The sequence below is a fragment of the Saccostrea cucullata genome, unplaced genomic scaffold, assembly GCF_032062105.1.
Source record: "Saccostrea cucullata isolate Sc308-1 unplaced genomic scaffold, CSIRO_AGI_Scuc_v1 ctg447, whole genome shotgun sequence".
NCBI lineage: Eukaryota > Metazoa > Mollusca > Bivalvia > Ostreida > Ostreidae > Saccostrea > Saccostrea cuccullata.
Window position 1 is genome coordinate 168,489 of NW_026923999.1, and position 22,782 is coordinate 191,270.

Below are 22,782 nucleotides of genomic sequence, written 5' to 3' on the forward strand. Positions count from 1 at the left end.
GAGAATACTTTTTTTCAAGCGATAAAGATTTAGAATAAAATACATACATTGAAACTTTAAATATATTAAACAAATATGCCAACAATAATAGTTTTTACGTCTTTTGTCAAAGTTTATTAGTTTGTATATTAGGGTGATCGAAATGTGCACCCATGATATCATGACGTCACAATCATGAGAGAAATGACGTTAAATTTTTCGACTTCCGGTGAAATGTCAACAATGTGTTGTTTTCAATTTTTGCAGAATAAGTCATACCACAATATTGTAAAGAGGTGACGGAGGAAAAAATCCATCATGTCGAACTTTTCAAACATATCAACTACAGCGAATATTTCATTAACAAACACAACTTCAGCACCGCCACTCATCTATCATACCGAAGAATCTCACGGGGCCCTCAACATCATTTTCTTCATATTCTTTTCCTGTGCTTTGGGAGGTAAGTTAAATTATTATCCTAGTAACCTCATATTCAGTTTAGAAATTAATGCAAAATTGATATAAAACAGCAAAAGTTAAAAACTAGACCTGTACTTAGTGATGGGCAAAATAGGAGCTGTTCAGCTGCAGAAACAAAGTAATGAAATATTTATACCATCATTAAATATTTTAATTAAAGAAAATGTAACAGTTATTTGGGGGGAAAATTACACCTTTTTGTGTGTATTTTGTGACTAGCTCTAGTGAGACAGATTATCCATGGTTTAAAGATCCAGTTGCCCTACACTGTTGTGCTGTTAGTTCTGGGGATTCTGTTTGGACTGTTGTCCACTAACAACAGCACGGTCCACGCCTACGCCAGAGTTGTGGAGACTGACCCCCATCTGTTACTGTTTATATTTCTACCTGTCCTTATCTTTGAATCGGCTTTTGGGATGGAGGTCCACACATTTATGAAGACTTTTATTCAAGTGTTACTGCTGGCTATTCCAGGGCTGGGTAAGTAAAAGAACATTTATTTTGAAAACTTTACTAAAAACAATTACAAACATCAGTTTCTAAGCTTGTGTATGTTAGTCCAGATTTTAAATGAAATGGTTAGTAATAACATGTTAAACTTTTACTGGTACATATTGAACATACTTTTTTCTTTAGATTATGTTAAGGACAGATGATACATTAACAAACTTTTGTCAAAGAATTTGAAAATAACAAATTGGGTCATGTTAAAATAAGTAAAATGAATAACTTTCACCGCATAGTTTTTAATTTTTTATTCAAATTTGCATAAAAATGGAATTTGAAGTGAAAATTATTTGTATAGATTAATAAGGATGATTTCAGAAGGGCAGACTTTTGAACACCACAGAAGGTTTACAAATTCTTTATATTCTAGAAATTTATTATTTGCATCATTTGCAATGAAATTAGGCCAAAAAATATACACCAATCCAGGCATCCATTTTATTGTTTGTGTCATCTGTCCTTCAATCTGAAAGTAGTCTGACACTTTATTTGACATCTTTAATCTATGGACAATACACATATGTTTCAAATCCATGAAGTACTTTCAAGGATGTACATGTAACAATCTCTTCCAAGGAGTTTGGGTAATTACAGTTCCATTGCAGCATTGGCCTCCCTGTTTACATGTCTGCTGGCTCGGTTCTTATTTACTTATGACTGGGACTGGAACATAGGGATGATGTTTGGCTGTATTCTTAGTGCTACAGATCCTGTGGCAGTCGTGGCTCTCCTTAGAGATCTAGGTAAGTCACCACTCAGTGTGGTTCTATTCTCAGTGCTACAGATCCTGTGGCAGTTGTGGCTCTCCTCAGAGATCTAGGTAAGCCACCACTCAATGTGGTTCTATTCTCAGTGCTACAGATCCTGTGGCAGTCGTGGCTCTCCTTAGAGATCTAGGTAAGTCACCACTCAATGTGGTTCTATTCTCAGTGCTACAGATCCTGTGTCAGTGGTGGCTCTCCTCAGAGATCTAGGTAAGCCATCACTCAATGTGGTTCTATTCTCAGTGCTACAGATCCTGTGGCAGTTGTGGCTCTCCTCAGAGATCTAGGTAAGTCACCATTCAATGTGGTTCTATTCTCAGTGCTACAGATCCTGTGGCAGTCGTGGCTCTCCTTAGAGATCTAGGTAAGCCACCACTCAATGTGGTTCTATTCTCAGTGCTACAGATCCTGTGGCAGTCATGGCTTTCCTCAGAGATGTAGGTAAGCCATACTCAATGTGGTTCTGTTCTCAGTGCTACTATCAGATCCTGTAACTTTTGTGGCTGTCCTTTTAAATTACCACTCAGTGTGGTGTCTTTTGTAGAGCTAGGTCTATTATCCATCTGTATATCAAGTACAGTATAAATGTAGTTGGACAGATTGTTTTTCATTCTTCTTATTTCCACTTTTTTAAAACAGGTGCCTCCAAACAGCTGGCTATGGTTGTTGAGGGGGAGTCCCTGGTCAATGATGGGGCAGCCATAGTGTTCTATAATGTGTTTATAAAAATGGCAACATCAGAAGAAGGACTTACCGGTAAGAATAATTTTTTTTTCTTGTCATTTTCACTTTTTTTTTATTTTTATTGGTTTTTGCCATTTTGAAAATTCACTTACTATTAGATATATTTGATTCTGTGTTGCTTCTGAAGATATGGGTAAGAGAGTTTTCTTCTCAATTCCAAGTATTGGTGGTAGTTTTTTGTTTTTTTTTGAGTTTTTTTTTAAATTATAATTCTGTAACTTTGTTTTAATAGTAGAGAAGATGTATCAATATTTCAATGCTTAACCAAATTTTAAATAAATGTCTTTTTTTAATTTTACAGGTGGGGATATCGTAGTAGAGTTCCTACAGGTGGCCCTTGGGGGTCCATTGTGGGGATATTTTGTGGCCAAGATCACCTTGTTCTGTTTGTCGCGAGTGTTCAATGATGCTCTGGTAGAAATAACCATTACCCTGGCCTCCACATACCTCACCTTCTATATAGGTTAGTAACATACTAATAATATACAAACAAATCATTCCATATAGCTAAGATAGATATGAAATTTAGACACAAAAATATGTTTACCTCTAAAATAAGGATGTTTGCAGTATTTCTATAAATCAGTGAGTATTGCATTCTAAGAGTACTTGAGTGCTAATGGCTATGTTCTAATTTTTACTTTACAGGGGAGGAGCACCTGGGTGTGTCAGGGGTACTGGCCACTGTGGTCCTGGGGGTCACCATGAACTCAGAAAAAACCATGATCAGCCCGGAGGTTGAACACTTCCTACACAGGTATACAACACAGAAATTTATAGGACTAGTAAAAACTAATGTTTTAAATTATATTGAAATTTATATTCCAAGAAAGTTAATAGGTATACTTTTATTAAAATATTTGTTTAGCTGATAAGTCAATATTTTTAAAGAGTCATTTTGGAAAAAAACTTTGATATACAATGGTCACAGTTATAAGATATTTTGGTGATAATTTATTTGTGCATTTATTAATAAAAAAGTTTTATGCATAAACTTTTCTTTTTTAAAATCTTAATTTTATGTTGATGAGTAACTTAATTTTAATTACATCAGGTTTTACACTTTTAACACCCTTATTTTATATGGCATGGTGATTGCAGAAAAAGCTATTTTTGAAATCCATGGCATTGACTGGTTTTATATGTTTGCTCTTTACTTTGGGATATTTGTCATCAGGTAAGGTATTTTTATAGTCATTTTGGAATAATTTTATTCTAATATGTCATGTTTTCAAACATATTAATTGCTATGACATATCATACACATAAAATTTAAACTAAAAACTGTGAATTTTAATTTAATTTTTTCCCCCAAATAAGTAATTTCTGATGGAGATTTATGCAGTTGTAACAAAACATAATTATATATTTAGAAGGATAACAATGCATGTTGCCACATCCTCACTTTTATTGACAGTATGAATCACACATCACCCAATAGTTTTTAGCTCACCTGAAAAAATCTTTATTTTATGTTCATGTCTGTAACTTTTAATTTTAATTAGAACCACTCAGGCCAATTTCAACCAAACTTGACAAAGTATTCTTGGGTTGGCATAGGGCCATCAAGGGGAGATAATTGGGAATAAACACACATATTTTAAAAATCTTCATCATCGAACCACTGTGCCAGGAAAGGTGATTGCAGAAAAAAGCTATTTTTGAAATCCTGGCGGGGCCTGACCAAAGTTTTATATGAAATATATAGGAAAATTCTTTAAAAATCTTCTTTCAAGAATATCATATTTATATGGTCATCAGGTAGTGTATTCAAATTTTTTAGTTATTTTGGAATAATTTTATAGAAATATATAGGTAAATTCTTTAAAAATGTTTTTAAACATATTAATTTATATGGAAGCATATCATAAGCATAAAATTTAAACCAAAAGCTGTGAAGTTTTTAATATATAGGAAAATTTTTAAAAATCTTCCTAAGAATAAGTAATTTCTATATGGGAGATTTATGCAGTTGCAAAACATATATATTACAAAGGATAACAAGGCATGTTGCCACATCCGACCAAAGTTTTCAAAGATACATATAGGTAAATTCTTTAAAAATCATTTTCTAAAAAATAGCAAATCCAATTGGTCAGTTATAAAAAACCTCTTTTTCCTACCCTAAGTGTCAGGTCTGCCTCTGCAATTTGGCAGTGTAAGTTCTGCTTCTGCAACACATAGAATTTTTAAATACTAAAGGCATTTATGTAGCAGAAATGCTAATTTAATTGTCATGAAAATGTACTCCTTGAGTCCTTTCTTATTAAATATCTTGACTGTAAACAAAGAAGAGACAGATATATGATAAACAAGAACTTTAGAAGTTAGACCAATATAAAGTATCATAAAGACATATATAAACATTTGACTGTTGGGAGTCTGTATACTTTTTTTGTTAGAGGAGTTTGAAAAATGGGGTCGTTAACTGAAGTGCAGGTAATTAAATGGAAACAATTAAGTGTCTGTGTGTTAATGACCCTATATATCACAGCATTACTTAGCTGTCTGTACAGTGTTCAGGTAAACGTGACTGGGAGGTGAGAGCTAACACAGAATGTTTACCTGTCTACCGACTATCTACTGACTGATACAGGTGTATACTGTGCAATACAGTGGGGGACAGGGTATAGCATGTATAATGTCAGTAGGACTTCATTACTTGGTACACTATTTTATGATGTCCTTTTTCCTTTATAATTTTGTCCAATTTGAGGAAAACAGTAATAAAAAGTAAAAGGGGTCATGCTCCATTTTAATAATAAATTAATCTTTCCAAAAATTTGAAAAGTGCAACTGAATGCAAAACTTCAAGCAAATATAATAACTGAGAAAAATATCCATGATATTTTGACCTAGCAGAATGTTCCATTTACAACAGAAAAAATATGCATTTTTTTAAGGGATTTTTGCAATTTTTAACTGTCTAAACCAATTTCAAACAATTTAAATATGTATTATCTATAGATGAAGAGGTACAAAGATTTTGAATTTATCATTTTCACATGGTCTTTTCCCTCTTGGACCTTTCCAGTTGAGCAAAAATGAAACCCTTTTACACAATTTTCAATAATTTTCTACCACACGTATGTATATACATGTATTTCTGAACATATAGCTGGCAAGCTGTTTGCTTATAAGCATAGTTTGCAGAACCAAAATTTTGAAATCCAGAGTTTGGTCCTAAGAGTGGTCTAAATTAGCCAATGTATATGCATATTAAACATAGTGTTGGTTAATTATCAAATTTTAACATACATATTTCCTTAAAGTAGAATTTCAGACCCATTCAGGTCTTTGAAGCATTTCTCTCTATTGGGTTCATGAAGTGTTGGCCTACCAAATGACCACTGAGTTCTCTCCCTGTCTGTTGTAGAGGACTTGTGATTGCCATCTTCTCTCCGATCCTGAAGCACACGGGGTACGGATTGTCCTGGCAGGAGGGGATGGTGATGACCTGGGGGGGATTGAGGGGGGCGGTGGGGCTGGCCCTGGCTCTACAGGTAGCTCACCATGATGAAATCGACAGCGAGACTGTGGGCATTAGGGTAAGTACTGTAGGCTATTTACCTAACGATAGTGCTTCTCCTCTTCTTGCTTTGGAGGTGTTGAAATAGCATTTATGATTTGAAATTTCTGTACAATAAAGTACATGTTTTGTGATATCTAAATAGTACAGTGGTATATTCCTTTTTAGGTTTTGATCCATGTATCTGGGATAGTGTTTCTGACTCTGTTAATCAATGCGACAACCTGCTCAGCTCTTCTTAAAGCCCTGGGTAAGATATGGAGGAGATAGACTTTAACTTGAAAGCTATAACTTTTGATACAGGTGTTTAAAAAATAACCACTTCATGAATCAAAATGATCTAGTTATTTTTTAAAGGTCTTTGGCCCTGAGAGAATATTTAGTCTTTCAATTGAATTCCAGGGCATGCACGGCACCAAAGGTAATGGGAGAGGAGAAAATGCAGCGTCCATTTACTCTGAATCTCTCACTTCAAAATGACCTTAATTTATCTACTGACCGCCACATTTTATAGAATAGCCACTTCATGATTCACAATGATCTAGCTTATTTTTTGTTCAACTGAGAGATATTTAGCTCAATTGAACTTACTGTAAACTTATTACATTTGGCTGTTTATTCAATATAGCGCCTTTGGCAGTAAGAAACTTCCACTAATTTAAGTACCGCGCTAATTGTTTTACACATATACTCATAAATAAGAACATGACAGAATGCGCTAAATCAAATCTATGCTAACCTGTTCAAAAATCAATTTCCGCCAAATACTGTACTTGCCAAATATAATACATTTACAGTATCTGATTGAGATGCATCCATTTACTCTGAATCTCTCACATCAAAATGACCTTTATCTACTGCAGGCATGAGTGACATTTCCCCAGCAAAGAAGATGTCCATGGCTAATTCTCTGAGATTCATGCAAGACATGAGGGAGAAGACACTGAACATGTTAAAATCTGACAGGTAAGAGCTAGGCCTTGACATAAAGCAGGGTAAAACTGTAGAAACAGAGTCTAACTGTGTCTGACATCTGTACTGGAGGAACAAATTTTAAGGGAGTTAACTCTTTTGTATGAAATTTATTTTTAAAAAAGGTGAAAATGGGTCTGTATAGAGAAATTTCCTATGAAGAGAGATAAATTGAGACAATTTTTCACAATGTACATATTGTGAAGGGGGACTTGCATGTAACAAATAAAATGATTGTTTATTTTTTTACATTCAACACAGGTATGCCAAATGTTGGCATATGAGGAAAAATTATATTGTAAAACATTTCAAAAGCCCATTCAAATATATGAAAGGTACCACACACAGTTAATTTGATCATGTTTAAATATGTAACTATATAACCTGTAAATATATATTGAACTGATAAATGTACATGACAATATCATTAAATTACATTTGTTATGTCTTCAGATTTTTGGCTGATGCTGACTGGGACGTGGTGGAGAAGAGCTGTGAGATCGAGGATCCGTATAAAACAACGGAGGAGGAGGCGGATGTAGAGGATTCCCTGGATATCCGACCCAACTCCATCTGTCCTGAGTGTGATGCCAAACTCCCCGCCCAGTACACCAGGAAGGAGCTGAGGGAAATGACCAACGAGGCCGTGCTCAGAATGCTCAAAGCAGAGAAGGTACATTATGAAAAACGCAAAAATGAATTTTAGGTACTAGCCTTCTACATATGTATACTTCAGGTGTAGTTGAAAAATGTTGTCATATGATGGTCTTCCTTGGGCCATATACTGTATAGAGAGTATATCATGTCTTTCCCATGAAAAAAAAATCCTATTTTCAAAAACAAAGTCTTTAATTAAATATGATACCAGAGACTTGAGATTCATATGAAAAGTAGGCATGAAAAGAACTCCAACAAATAAAATTAACTTAAAGCTTGGTTTATTTTAGATGAGTTACTGGAGACAATTTGAGCAGGGGATGTTGTCAAGAGAAGCGGTCAGGAAGTTACACGATTGTACAGATGTGGCAGCAGACAAACAGGGAAAGTACGTACAATAGGGGAGGACTGAGTGATGAAGACATTACTACATCCTGGAGAAAACAATTCTAACCTGTCATTCCAATTCTTATTTCAGATTCATCGATGTTGATGAAATTAAGAAAAGCTGGGATGTACCAAAGTTTTATGAAAATTTAGTAAGTACACAGAATCTTCTTATGTGTATGGTATATACTTTACACATAATGGAAATATATATGATACATGTACTAATAATCTGTTTATAAATTTCAGAAAAGCTACGTCATCAAGTTGATAGGTGGAGTAGACATTCCCAGCCCTAAGTCTTCGATTCTCCGCCATTTGTATTCCATCACGCAGCACCAGGCTTTCTACATCACCATGGTCTCCATCATTGTCATTGACATGGTTAACGTGGCGTTCTCCATCGTCTGTCAGTACCACACTGCGTGGAAGGATAAACGCAACATCTTCCGCAGCCTCAATGTCATGTTTGTAGCGTTATACATCATGGAGTGTGTCGCAAAGGTGAAAAACACTGCACTGATCTTATTTTCCACATTTACATCTATTGTTGTCAAAGATTAATTCATGTGGATTTTATTTCAACAATTGTTATTATGTATCTGTAACAGGTACTTGTATTGGTATGCTTAACTATCAAATGATGTCAAAGCTGAATTAAATCATTTTGATTTCTTTTGAACAATTGTATTCTAATATATACTATAACAGGTGCTTGTGCAGAGACAGGAGTACATCAGGCATGGCTGGAACAATCTGTGTCTGGCAATCATCTCTATCGGTATTGTGGATATAATTGTGGGTTTCACCCTCCCGGCAGTGTACGCTGACGATAGGAAAGCTGTGACGGTGGTCATCGTCATCTTCATGCTCCTCAGAATCATCAGACTCTTCAGACTGCTAGAGGTGGGTATAAACAATTGAATCAGTAAAGAATTAATGCCAAAACAAACAAGTAAGCAACTATACAGAGCATACCCTTGCAAAGGAGCACTATCCTGATATAAACTATTTCTTGCATAACTTCGTTTATTCACACCAACTCACCCACCTTCTCCCAACACACCCACTTTAATATTATCCCTTCCAACTTCATTGTGTAGGAAGATTAAGTATCAATAGGTGGTATATGTTCAATCTTAGAGTCAGAATATATTTTATTTCTAGCCCCTGATGCCGCTGGTGGTGAAGCTTCTGAAGCGACAGATCAGTAAACATCTGAGTTACGGTTACGACGTGGGGAGGGGATATGTGGCGGGGGAGGAGGAGGTCAGGAAGCTGATTGACCACATGGTGGATCAGAAGGACATTGCCAAGAACCTTAAACAGTCCAGTGACAACGGGAGACTGGATGTCATCAGGTGCCTCGGTCAGTATCGGGATTTATCGTACTCAAAGTAAATAACAAGTAACCAGAAATCACGTAGAACTGTTTCCAAAAAATATGGGAAGATTGAGTTTTAGATGTGGTTTACATCCTCCTTTAAGTAAAAGGTTATGGACTTGTCTGGTTATAAAATTTGTTCTCACAATGTTGTACAAATCACATGTTGAGGCATTAAAACATTTTATATTCACAGGGATGTTACAGAAGCAGCATCCAGACATTGCTCTGTCCATCAAGACCCGGCAGGCCATCCGCAGTGTCCTTAACAACCTGAGGGACGGGGTCCATGAACTACTGATGGACGGAATCCTGGAGGAGGCAGAGGGAACCAAACTAGAAAAGGTGAGGGAACCAAACTAGAAAGGTGAGGGAACCAAACTAATAAAAAAGGTCAACATAATTGTCTTAATTCAGCATGTCAGCAACAACCCTTTTTTAAAGCTTCAACAATATTAAGATGATGAAAAAAAGTGGAATGATGACCAGTAACTTGTTTGTTGTAGATGATAGAGGAGAAGATGAAGAGATTGTTAAGTTTCCCGCCCAGTCTCCCCCTGCCACCTCCTGACTACATGTTAAAGCACGTCTTCTGGCTTCGTAACGATGACAAACTCATTGGCTACATCAAGGTACGCTATCTATTTTACTATTATTGGGAAAAATCTTTTGACTCAATTATATTGACAAACATTGTATATCTATTAGAGATCGGGCAAAAATGTGAAAGTGTTAACCATTGTTTAATTTGAAGATCAAACTGTTGTTAATTTTGTGACTTAAGTTTTCTATATTGACATTGTGGTTGATCTATTTGCAATGACTGAAAAAAGTAATGGTAATCTTCTTTGGTTATTTTTCCAGGTCTTTCTTTATTTTAACCACATTCCAGAAATCTACTCTATTTGAGTAAAAAATTCCAAATTAGTTGTTATAAAAAAACCAAAACAATTTTTAATACATTAAGTCTGCTGACTCTGTTATTATATTAATATACAATATATATTTAACAGAATCAGGCCAAGCTGATCAGCTATAACTATGAGGATGTGATAATCCATGAGGGAGACCCGCCAGGAGGAATCTACATCATAGTGTCAGGGATGGTCAGGGTAAGTCTAGCAATCTACCAGTATAAAGTCCCCAGTCCTAACTCAAAATCCCCAAAATCTTCAGATTGCCCTATACTTCAAATTCATAATATGTTAACACAAAATTACATTGCCTACCTGTTAACTCAAAATCCCAAAGATTTCTAATAAACTGATCACAACTTGTTAACTAAAAATCTCCAAGCCCAATAGCATATTTTAATCATAATTTGTTAATTTAAAATCCTCAAGCTTACAATACTACATGTAGTATTCAAATCACATCTTAACTCAAAATACACAACCCTACTTTAATATAATTAAACCAATCATAACAGATATGTTTGTTTAAATTCCCCAAGCCAACTTATATTGAAACTGATCATAAAATGTTAACTAAAAATCCACTTACAATACTTATATACACCTCCAAATATCCAAGCCTAATTAAAATATACAAATAACATTCTACTCAAAATCCCCATACAGTGTATTTACAATAATTTGGTATGTCCATTTACCCAAATGGACCCAAATGCTGACGTATATAGTATTCTGTAGACTTTATATCAAAATTAGAATGCATCTACCGGTATACATTTGAAAATGAAATTATTCATTTTTGCATTGAGATATAAATATTGTTGAATATTCAGAATAACCAAATAAATGCTGCTGAATGTGTTTTATGTTTTATGTTTATTACAAATATTCAAAATATTCTATAGAAAAAATGTATTTTATTCATTACATCACTGAAATAATGAAGTCAAAATGAATTATTTTCAAATATAAGAGTTTACCAATCGGAAAATTTCAAAGTCATATTCTTTTTGAGTAAATAATTAGTTCATTACTATTTAATCATCATTCCTACATTATATACCAGTAGGCAACTGATTATAATAGTATTTTGACTAAAAATCCCCTCAGCTACCAGCAAAGTCTGTGAATATACTGTAAACGTATTACATTTGGCTGTGTATTCTTTTTAGCGCCTTCGCGGAAAGCAGCCTCTGCTAAATTAAGTACATCGCTAAATGCTTTGTGTATAAAGGTTTATGTAACGCACATTCAAAAAGCGCTAAATCCAATTTACGCCATCTTGTTGAAAATTCAATTTCCGCCAAATATCGTACACCCTAAATATAATACATTTACAGTAACCATGAAAAAAATCATTTGTAAACACTTACAGATCACTAAAGCTATACAATGTGAATTCACATTCAAGGTCTGTATGCTGCTTTATGTAGTGGTGTAGCAGCCCACATTATAATTTATAGAATATTACCTACCTACTTTTGATCCTTATAAGTTAAATGTATGAATTTTCAATCCCCTATTTTGCACATCCTTGTAGTTTGCAATTTCTTTTTCTTTTTGAATAGTTTAGTGCTTCACATCTACTTTGCAATTTTCTATTTAAAAACTTTTTTTTTTCTTCAAATCTTTAGCTCTTTAGTAGGTCAGTTGATTTTGGATTTTTTTAAATGATCTTTTCTTTGAAAATTTGCCCTCTACACTTGTTTAATAGTTTGCAGGACCCTCACTGAAATTATTTTCATATCACTAGATTTTACTTAGTATACCTTTACTTAGTATGTTTGATTCATGTCAAAGACACATCAAGAAATTATAGCCTATAACTCTTGTTTAAAATCTATCAGCTTCTTAAATTCAAATAGTGTAATATAAAGAATAAGGGAACATCATGTGTACTAATTTTGTAATGGAAATTCAAGACATATCAGAGACTGAGTGTATGAAGTTTTTAACATGGAGACAGTGGCATTAAACAGAGGAAAAATGGTTACACTCCCTCCATTACAAGTGTGTGCTTCATGATGGTTGACAACTTGGGTGGATCAAGATTACCAGAAGTAGACAAACAGTTCACATTTTGTTTAAATTGTGTGTTATAATAATTATGAATGTTATGAGGATTGTATAAAATAAAAGTTGAAACATGGTCAAATCATAGTTAACACTGGAGTCATATATATTTAACATGCGTCATATGGAGGGGTAAAATCCATATTATCAGATTGCCCCTCAGTAGAAAAGTAGTATCTATTTACTGAAAAAGAAAAAAAACCCAACTGAGATACATTGACAGAAGTCAAACGATTAATAGAACTCAACCTGATAGTTGTAGGGAAAGCTCAAGAATAGGACAAATGTCTTTTAAATGTGAAACAAAATTGAAAATATGACAATGTCATTTAAATGTAGTTTTTGGTGTCCACAATACTTCTGTAAATTTGCATTGACTGACAAATCAAAATTGAAAAAAAATGACATTATTGCATATCACTAGTAAAGATATTGAAGGAACAACATATAATTTTCTTATATAAAAAATATACACCAACTGTATTATACATTAATATCCATTCTTTTGAAAAATAATATCACAAACATAATCACACAATATATAAAGTATTTCTGCCACACTTTATGCTAGAAAGAACGTGAACTTTGGTTCCATTAAGGTATCTATGTTTCCTGTCTATTGGACAATTGTCCCAGCATAGATTCCAAAACATCGTCTCTGATTTCACCACCCTCAAATCTCACTGAATGATTGCAGTCTTTCACATCAACGTCCAAGTCACACAAAAGTCCAGTCAGTTCTTTCTCGGTATCACTCAAATCTTCCTCAGTTACATTGTCTGTACACATATCTTCAGCAAACTGCACTTTGTCACCTAACTGTTTTCTCTTCTCACATAATTCTGCCACCACACGGTTCACTTGTTCGTTCTTTTTCGTCAAATTGTCCCTTATGGCTTGTTCCTGGCGTTTCTTGATTTCCATCAGTCTCTCTATGATCTCCTCATAACTCTTCTGAATCATTTCCATCCCCGAGTTACACTCGTTCTCATTGCTTCTGATCTGCATTGAGATCCTCTCATCAATCCCTGGTATCACCTCTCGCTTTATGCTCCTGAGGTATGCGGGTAGACCTCTCCTCCTCTGGTTTGCTATGTTGGACACAGTGTCCCAGTCGTGAACTCTGTGATCTGCTTTAGTACAAGTAGAACACAGGAATTCATCACAATCCACGCAGAAAATATCGACAGGGTCACCGTGTTTGTCACATAGTTTTGTTTCCTCTTGAGGACTATCTGTATAGTTTTTATCACTGGTCGCCATTTTAACGTGTGTTGACAATAACTGTGACCTAGATTTAAATTCAATCCATACGGAGAGTACAGTGCATATTATAGCAATATGAGCTGCACTTTAATTAGTGTCAAAATACTAATATTATGTTGCAAAATTGTCATTTACTATTTCAAGGACAGAAAAAAAGATCATTTATAAACTTCTTTTGTTTATATTTGCAGTAAAAGAACTATGAGGGCCGTTCAAAAATTACGTTTTTTTACCTTAATTTTACAGAAACTTAATTTACTCAATATGACAGATTGATTAGAAAGAAACTTTCGATTTGTTATTATAGTATATATATCTATAGGTAGTAAACTCATGAAAAAAAAAACATGCAAAAATGTACTACACGAAATCACAATTTTTTTTTTTTTTTTTAAGAAAAAATAGGTTTAATTGCGGATTTTTGAAGACTATCTCTTTGTTTTCAATATTAGAAACTAAATATTCTGAAGTACCAAACTTCTTTGCTAATATTTCATTTTCTAACAAGTAAACAAAAAGAAAGATAACAAACAATGGTCAATCTTGAGAAAAAAATCTACAAATCTTTTTTTTGGAAATTCAGAGGTGGGATCGCAGGTGCCTACCCCATCAAAATTACTCTAGTTAATTATAGTTTACTATACAGTGAATACTTTGATACTCTGATTTATTATGAAACTTGACAACTTTTTTGAAGACCTTAATATACTAGTATATATATTGAATAACATTACAATATATAATTATATGTGATATAATGATAAAATATATGTAAAAAATATAATTATAAGACATAGTTCATTTTACTATCAGAAAATTACCTGTAGGGGGTATATAAAATAAAATAACATCTATTTGAGATTCATACCAAAAATATTTTGATATACTACAGTGAAAACTTTGATTAACTATAGTTAACTACATGTATAGTACTTTTTTGTTAGGATAGAAGCAAACATCCCTTGTTGACCAGTCACACCCACCATGAACATTTTATCAGCTATACGGAAATTCCCGATGTTAAATTTAGTATAAAAACGGCTTAAGAATTAGTTTGAAGTTGATGAAACATTTAAGAATATCAGCAGTGTCGTTTAAAGTCATCATTTTGTAAGTTCTATGGTCGATACAATGACCTTGTCAACAATTGAGTCAAATGCTGACTGACGTTTTTCATACTAATTGTTAGACCATTATTTATAAACTGAATTGTAGACAGATTTTCCTTTATTTCCAAATCATGTCAAGAAGCACATGTCAAATGTGATCGGTCTACAGGGGATTCTCAATCCTCCATGGCACCTGATCATCTCTGATGTATTGGAGATCCGTGTTTGCTCTGCTCCTATTTTGTATTGTTTTATGCACTTTTGACCTTGAATACTGTTACAAATGGTCAATGGAAATTTTATGCTAATTGTTAGGCCATTATTTATACACGGAATTGTCTACAGATTTATTTCTGTTTTTCCCGATCACGACAAGGACTACACACTCGGCAGGGGATGCTCACTGCTCCAAGGCACCTGCTCCCACCTCTGATAATTCGGAGGTCCATGTTTCCTCTGCTCCACATTTATATTGTTTGAATGGACTTGCATACATGAAGGACATGGAGATAATGAACAGTATTCAATCTCAAAGTCCATAAAACAATACAAAAAAGGAGCAGAGCAAACAGACTTGCGAAACATAAGGGGTAGGATCAGGTGCCATGGAGGAGTGAGCATTCCCTGCTGACCGGTCACACCCGCCGTGTGCTCCTTGTCATGATCAGGAAATAACGGAAAAATCCGTCATCAATTCAGTATAAAATTTTAATGGAATAACAATTAGTATGAAAAACGTCAGTCAGCATTTGACTCAATGATAAATTGTATTTTCTGACAAGGTCATTATATTGACCATAGAACTTACGAAATGATGACATACTGTTCATCATATACCATTATATTCTTGGTGAATTTGGTGATCCGAAATCAAGCTCAAATGTCCATTTAAGCAAAACAAATCAGTAGCACAGGAAATTATCAAAATTGGGATAAGGTGCCATGGAGGCGTAAACATCTCCTGTTGTCCTGTTGGTCTTGGAAAATTCATTGTGAACTGAAAACTTCAGTTAGATAATCTTGCTTTCTACAGTTGGAATCCACCATTCAGCCAGGAAAACCCATCATTTACGAGGGTAAACCCAGTGGCTCAGAACTTCAGGTCAAGGCCAATCTAATTGACTTTTTGACCTCTGGAAATATCATTGGAGAGATGGGTCTGCTAACAAAGAGACCTCGATCAGCAACTGTAACCTGTGAAACAGCTGTCCAGGTATGCTAATATACAGAATTTACAATAAACTGGTTACTTTTGATATGCTGCATGACTTTGTTTTCCTCTGGTAATTGTTTGTGTTCATTTCCCAAGTGGTGCTTATTTTCTTCTGCTGTTAATTTTTCCAGGTGCTGTTTATCAGTGGAGATGACATGGAGAAAGCCATGGAGGAGTTCCAGGACAGCGAGCCATCACTGGAGTACAGGCTGTGGCATGTGTGTGCCAACAGGATCGCCACGTCTATACTGATGAAACAACCCGCATACCAGGTCTGTACACTCAGTGTCTGCTAGAAGAAGAAAGAAGGAAAGGAACAAATGTTCTGGAAATTATATCGATCAAGTTATCTGAATTACGTTTTTCTTGATTTTTTCAGGGTTGGACAAAGGAAAAGATAAAGTTGCAGCTGGAGAACTCTTACTTGTTAGACTCGGATGACATCGATGTCTTCACGGTGGACTCTGGCATGAGTGATGTTGTTCTTATCAATGGTAAGCTCAAAGGGGATGCTGGATGATGTTAATCCTCCCTACATGTAAAGTTGATACATCTAATGCTTTTCATCCTCTACAGTGGATTTATGACTTGTGTTAGTGTTTTGTATCCCACCTCTTTCCTACAGGTTATGCCCAGAATGTCTTTACTAAAGAAGTGTTTTCTGCTCCTTGTTACATTCCTTGGACTGTCCTGAAATTAGAACTCCAGGTACTTAAATAAGCAGCAAAACTCATACTTCTGTCTATTCTTTTTTCAAGAAACAAGATATACATACATATCTCCAAAAGATTACAACCCTTTAACTCAGCTGTTTTGTGTCTTTGTAGCCACAGAAAGGACCTAAGACAGTACTGCTGATAGTTCCAACAGAGATGGGCCAGCCTACCCACTCCCAGCACGTGTCTGGTCACGATTCTAAACATGGCCATGGTGCCTTTGTCCGGTCCATCAGTCAACTGTGTCTGAAGCATGCCTCCAGCCATCGAAACAAAGTCATGTCAAAGTGGAAGGTAATTAAACCCCACCCTGCCTTCTCTGGCTTCTCCCGTTCCCGATTAAAATCTTGTCCTTGTGTCACCCCAAACCAGCTGACATCCTCTTCTTCCTCTGAGACTAAGCAGAGAGAGCGAAGGCATACCATGTCTTCTTCACCAGATCACGCCACGATTCTAGAGGAAGAAGAGGGGGAGGAGGGAGTTGAATGATGTCTGTGTGTGTATTCCCCTGTTTGTAGCTGTTGAGTATGAATTGACCTTGGTATTCCGTTTTCCCTAACTGTTACGATAATACGACGTGTTTGTAACCTTTTTGTTGACGTTTTGTTTTTTGTATTTCAGAATGACTGTATGTTTCGTAGTATCCACTTAAATGTTTCTTTTCTTTTTTTTCAGTATAGTTAATAAAACATTTATTTTAGAATTTAATTTTTTTTATCAAATAACATATGAAACTATTCCAGGTTAATGAACAACTGCAGGTATATAAATTGCTGTTTTTGTATTAGATTCTTTCATAATTATTTCATAAATTTCCTTAGCAATATTGAATAAATTACTTTCGAAATAAATAGCATAGTACGTGCTAGTTTTTTCGACGCTTTCAGTTCTATATAAACTCTTTCTTATGAGCAGCACATTTAAGTGTAAAAGAAATGAAGTGGTTTGCTTTTAAAGTAACGATCATAACGTGATCCAGACTATTCAAGATTTGTTAGAGTAATTTTGAATTGAGCAACATCTGTGAGCTAATAATTAATGGAACTTGTTGGTATAACTGAGAGCTGAGTATTAGTATATGATTATTGTAGAAGATACGGACAGCTGAGGTTTTTTCCCCTCATTTTTTTTCTTAAATTCTGTTTTATATTGGTTTTTCAGTGTTTTGTTGTTGATATTTTGCTTGGTTTGTTTGTATTTTATACTTGTCCATCCTGAAATTAATTCAAACGTAAACCATTCTCCCTTAATTGCACGTGCACTTTCAATTTTCTCTTTTTGTATAACGGTAGAGTGTATCAGTTTATAGACTAATTGGCTTGCATATTCTTAGACTAGTAGAGAAATAAAACACATATTTGCAACGTCAACACTACAGTATTGTTATAGATTACAACAGACGTAGTTATTAACGTTTCTTACTAAGATTTAAAAGGCTGTGTTTTACTTTGTTTTGTTTTTTACTATATATTGGAGTTTTATTATTTCTAACAGTTTTCATATATCGTTTACTTAGGAGTCTTTAAAAAAGAATAGTAGAAAGAACAGGTATGGATTTACCTCTAGCTGTGTTCGCTCAATGCTTCGTGTAATACTGGGGGTCTGTGATGACTTTTGGCTCTCGATGTCGTCATTGTGTTCTAATGTGTCTACACTAATAAAAAAGCACTCATTTAAATAAACGACCTGAAACGTATCTGCACGTACATCATATTTCACAAAAAAACGTCTGATATATCAATGTGCATAAAATTGATTGTCTAATAGTTGCTTTCAATTACTAGTATCTAATGATTGTTTTTAACTACTGTAATGTTTTGTTGACTATATAGCTAATAATGGAAGGGTTAACCTACTAACACACTAATTATTACAGAAAATCCAGCAGGCTAAGAGCTTAGGAATTCTCTCAAGTAAAAACAAAGCTACAACGGATGAACAGAAAGGTCATGTTCAGTTCAAACCAGGGGAGGCTAACCGGTAAGTACAGAGAACTAGGGATAGAAAGGTACAAGCTAGGTTATCTCTGTAATACTATAAAAAATAATTTGAAGAAAATGTATTTCAGTACTAAAGTAAGACTGTGATGGAATAGTATCTTTCAAAGACTAAAAGGATTTACGTCATACAACAAGAATGATCAGTGGATGTATATTTTATAATATTTCACTATATTATCAAACTCATTTATTTATTTTGATACCGTCCTCTGTATTGTTTGTAACAGCATGCTGTGGTTGGAAAGGTATATGTAAAATTGCACATTTGTTACTTTGCCCGCATGAATTAAAATATTTGTATTTCTTCATGTTGTATATTTTATTTACTTCTGATTTGTAACTAAACTTTATCTCAGATGATCGTTTATTCTTAATTTATTGTTAATATTAATTTTTTAAGCTGATTTTATTAGAGAGCAAAATTATACTTAACGTAAATTAAAATTTTCCAATAACTAGTGTAAGCAACATTCAATTTCATCATTATGCAAAAAAGGATATACTCTTTAACTAAATTCTTTGCATTTGTACAGGGAGAGGGCGCTATTTTCGGGAGCTCGTGCTTCTACCCCCGGACTGTTGGAGGGGAGACCACTCAGGTCACTTTCAATGGAGTACCAGGCCACAAATTCCGCTACTAACTCAGAGCCACGAACCGCCATCCAGCGATCAATCAGTGCTGATCCCGCCCACTCAAGCAGTGAATCCAACCACTCGGGGAGCACCTCATCAAGTTATCTCAACCTATCATCAAATGCAGGACTTTTAACCCCGTCAGTGACGGATCAAAACTTCATTCTCCAAAACAAAATCATCGAGGAAAATGAAGAACTAGTATCTCCCGATGAAAATCCTTCTCCTTCACCCACACTCAGAAACAGGAAGGAGAGGCATTCATGTATCAATCGGTGTCATTCAATAAGTGACCGAGAGGATACGCTGTCTGACATAAGCTCCACCCATGGACACCCTCTGTGTGATCGCGCAGACTCGGTGATTGACAATGTGGTAGGTAATCATACTCCACTGACAAAATCTGATACAGGGACATACAGCAATATAGAAACCACCACTCACGATCGACCAAAACTGGACGGACTGACGGACGGAACCTACGTATGCTCTGTTACTGTGGGTAACACCCATCCGAAATTAACTCGTGGGAACAGAGAGGAAACCAAATTCTAAATGAGCTTGTTATTATTATTGTTAAATGCTGATATTGCTAAAGCGAACTTCTTGCCTGTAATCTATATACTGGTATACATGTTTATCTGTCTTCGTTTTTCCTTATAATTTTATTTTTGGCTACATGTATTTAATGTCTCAAAGTAATAATGTGATTTAAGTGTATTTCATGTGCACATTTGAGAAATAACACAAACGTTATTGATGCCATTTTAAAAGAATACATACCTATTTAAATTACACATTGTACTGATTTTCTCCTATAGTTATCATTTAGGTGGAGATAAAACTTTTCTTCTAGTAAGTAGATAAATAGAATGCTATATTTTGAATAAAACAAAGTTATATTAGTAAATGTTTACGAAGTAAGAGAGATATTTCTTTTATGAGAGTGTTAACATTATGTGCATCATTGTTTTATTAAAACAAATCATATGTTTTGCAATTCCATAAACTTATGAAATGTCAAAATATGCAGTTATGAAAATAAATATATGAGAAAGACCTTACTGTTTCTTTTATCCTAGTCCACCCTTTCTAACATTCCCGTACCATTTTATTCTTTCAACTTCTTAGCTATGGCCCCTCGTAGGTTAATAAATTATTTTCATCCTTGAATTCTTATAAACAGCCTGGAAAGACTTTAACAAAAAAATATTGATTCTCTCTTTCCTGACATTTTCCATTCGAATACTTTTTTTTTAAATCAAAGCAAGATATTTCTGAAAAAAAATCAGTGCTGAACTTGCTTCTTTTTAAACTTATTTTACTTTTCTCCCCGACCTTTGGGTTCTTTTAACCATGAAAACGTGTCCCCAGTTTTAGGGGGGGGGGTTTAACCATGAAAACGTGTTACGTTTCTTCCCAGTTTTTGGGTTCTTTTAACCATGATAACTTATTACTTTTCTTCCCGTTCCTTATGTTTTTCTTACTTTGAAAACGTGTTACTTTTCCTCCAAGCTTTTGGGGTTTTTTTAACCATGAAAACGTGTTCCTTTTCTTCTCGGCTTTTGGGTTCTTTTAACCATGAAAACATGTTACTTTTCTTCCAAGCTTTGGGTTCTTTTAACCAAGAAAACGCATTATTTTTTCCCCAGCTTTTGGGTTTTCTTTTAACCATTAAAAGATGTTACTTTTTTCTCCAATTTTTGGGTCCTTTTAACTATTAAAAAGTGTTACTTTTTTCCAAGCACTTTTGGTCCTTTTAACTATGAAAACATGTTACTTTTCTTCTAAGTTTTGGGGTTCTTTTATTCATGAAAACATAGTAATTTGGCTTTTGGGTTCTTTTAACCATGAAAACATGTTACTTTTCTCCCCAGCTTTTGGTTTCCTTTAACCATCAAAACGTTACTTTTCTCCCCAGCTCTTGGGTTCTGTTTACATCAAAACATGTTACATTTCTCCCCAGCTCTTGGGTTCTTTTAACCATGAAAACATGTTACTTTTCTCCCCAGCTTTTGGGTTCTTTTTACATCAAAACATGTTATTTTTCTTCCCAGCTTTTGGGTTTTTTTTAAACATCAAAACATGATACTTTTCTCCCCAGCTCTTGGGTTTTTTAACCATGAAAACATGTTACTTTTTCCCCCAGCTTTTGGGTTCCTTTAACCATTAAAACTTATTACTTTTCTCCCCAGCTCTTGGGTTCTATTAACAATGAAAACGTGTTACTTTTCTCCCCGGTTTTGGGGTTCTTCTAAACATTATAACGTGTTACTTTTCTCCCCGGCTTTTGGTTCTTTTAAACATCAAAACATGTTACTTTTATTCCCAGGTCTTTTGGTTCTTTTAAACATAAAACATGTTACTTTTCTTTTCTCTCTTGGGTTCTTTTAACCATGAAAAATGTTCCTTTTCTCACCGGCTTTTGGGTTCTTTTAAACATCAAAACGTGTTACTTTTCTCCCCGGCGTTTGGTCGCCCGTGTGGCGCAGATGTAGAGTTACGGAGTAAGGAGTCAATCCTTACGTTTTCAAATCCCACTGTGGAACTGGGGAGCGGTTCTTTTAACCGTATAAACCGAGGTCCCGGCCGTGTCGCAGTAGGTGCTGATACGAAAAAGATTCCTCACTACTCAATGACCCTCCGTGCCGAGTATAGGACAAAATTTGTTGTTCCCTCGGCAAGTGGTGGCGTCTCAATATGAGTGAAAAATTCTCGAGACGGACGTTAAACAACATTCAATCAAACAATCAATACCCGGCTTTTGGGTTCTTTTAACCATCAAAACATACGTGTTACTTTTCTCCCCGGCTTTTGGTTCTTTTAACCAAGAAAACGTTGTACTTTTCCCCCCGGCCTTTTAACCTAGAAAAAAAATTACTTTTGGGTTCTTTTAAACATCAAAACGTATACTTTTGTTCTACTTTTCTTCCAAGCCCTTTTGGGTTCTTTTAACCATGAAAACCTGTTATTTTTCTTCCAAGCTTTTTGGTTCGTTTAACCATTAAAACGTGTTACTTTTCCTCCAAGCTTTTTGGTTCTTTTAACCATCCAAGCTTTTGGGTTCTTTTAACCATGAAAACATTTTACTTTTCTTCCAAGCTTTTGGGGGGGGGGGGGGGAAAACGTGTTACTTTTCTTCCAGGCCCTTTTGGGTTCTTTTAACCATGAAAACATTTTACTTTTCTTCCCAGCTTTTGGGTTCTTTTAACCATGAAAACATGTCACTCTTCTCCCCGGCTTTTGGTTCTTTTAACCATGAAAACATTTTACTTTTCTTCCAAGCTTTTGGGTTCTTTTAACCATGAAAACGTGTTACTTTTCTTCCAGGCCCTTTTGGGTTCTTTTAACCATGAAAACATTTTACTTTTCTTCCCAGCTTTTGGGTTCTTTTAGCCATGAACATGTTTCTTCCCCCCCCCCCCCCCCCCCCCGCCCATTGGGTTCTTTTA

At 34.9% G+C, this 22,782-nt stretch overlaps 1 protein-coding gene across 1 annotated transcript; it reads left to right on the forward strand.

Moving 5' to 3' along the window:
- Nucleotides 1-202: 202 nt before the first annotated feature.
- LOC134265439 (sodium/hydrogen exchanger 10-like) lies at nt 203-20,305 on the forward strand. Its single transcript, XM_062747646.1, has 29 exons — nt 203-442; nt 682-942; nt 1,575-1,712; nt 2,373-2,489; nt 2,779-2,940; nt 3,126-3,234; nt 3,532-3,654; nt 5,854-6,025; nt 6,175-6,256; nt 6,870-6,972; nt 7,432-7,651; nt 7,926-8,023; nt 8,114-8,174; nt 8,272-8,526; nt 8,734-8,928; nt 9,190-9,391; nt 9,603-9,751; nt 9,913-10,038; nt 10,420-10,518; nt 15,802-15,981; nt 16,113-16,253; nt 16,361-16,475; nt 16,607-16,689; nt 16,809-16,991; nt 17,441-17,458; nt 17,789-17,806; nt 18,574-18,677; nt 18,925-18,942; nt 19,231-20,305. Exons 1-29 carry the CDS (start codon nt 298-300, stop codon nt 19,883-19,885), a joined length of 4,332 nt encoding a protein of 1,443 aa, XP_062603630.1. The 5' UTR covers nt 203-297; the 3' UTR covers nt 19,886-20,305.
- Nucleotides 20,306-22,782: the final 2,477 nt, after the last annotated feature.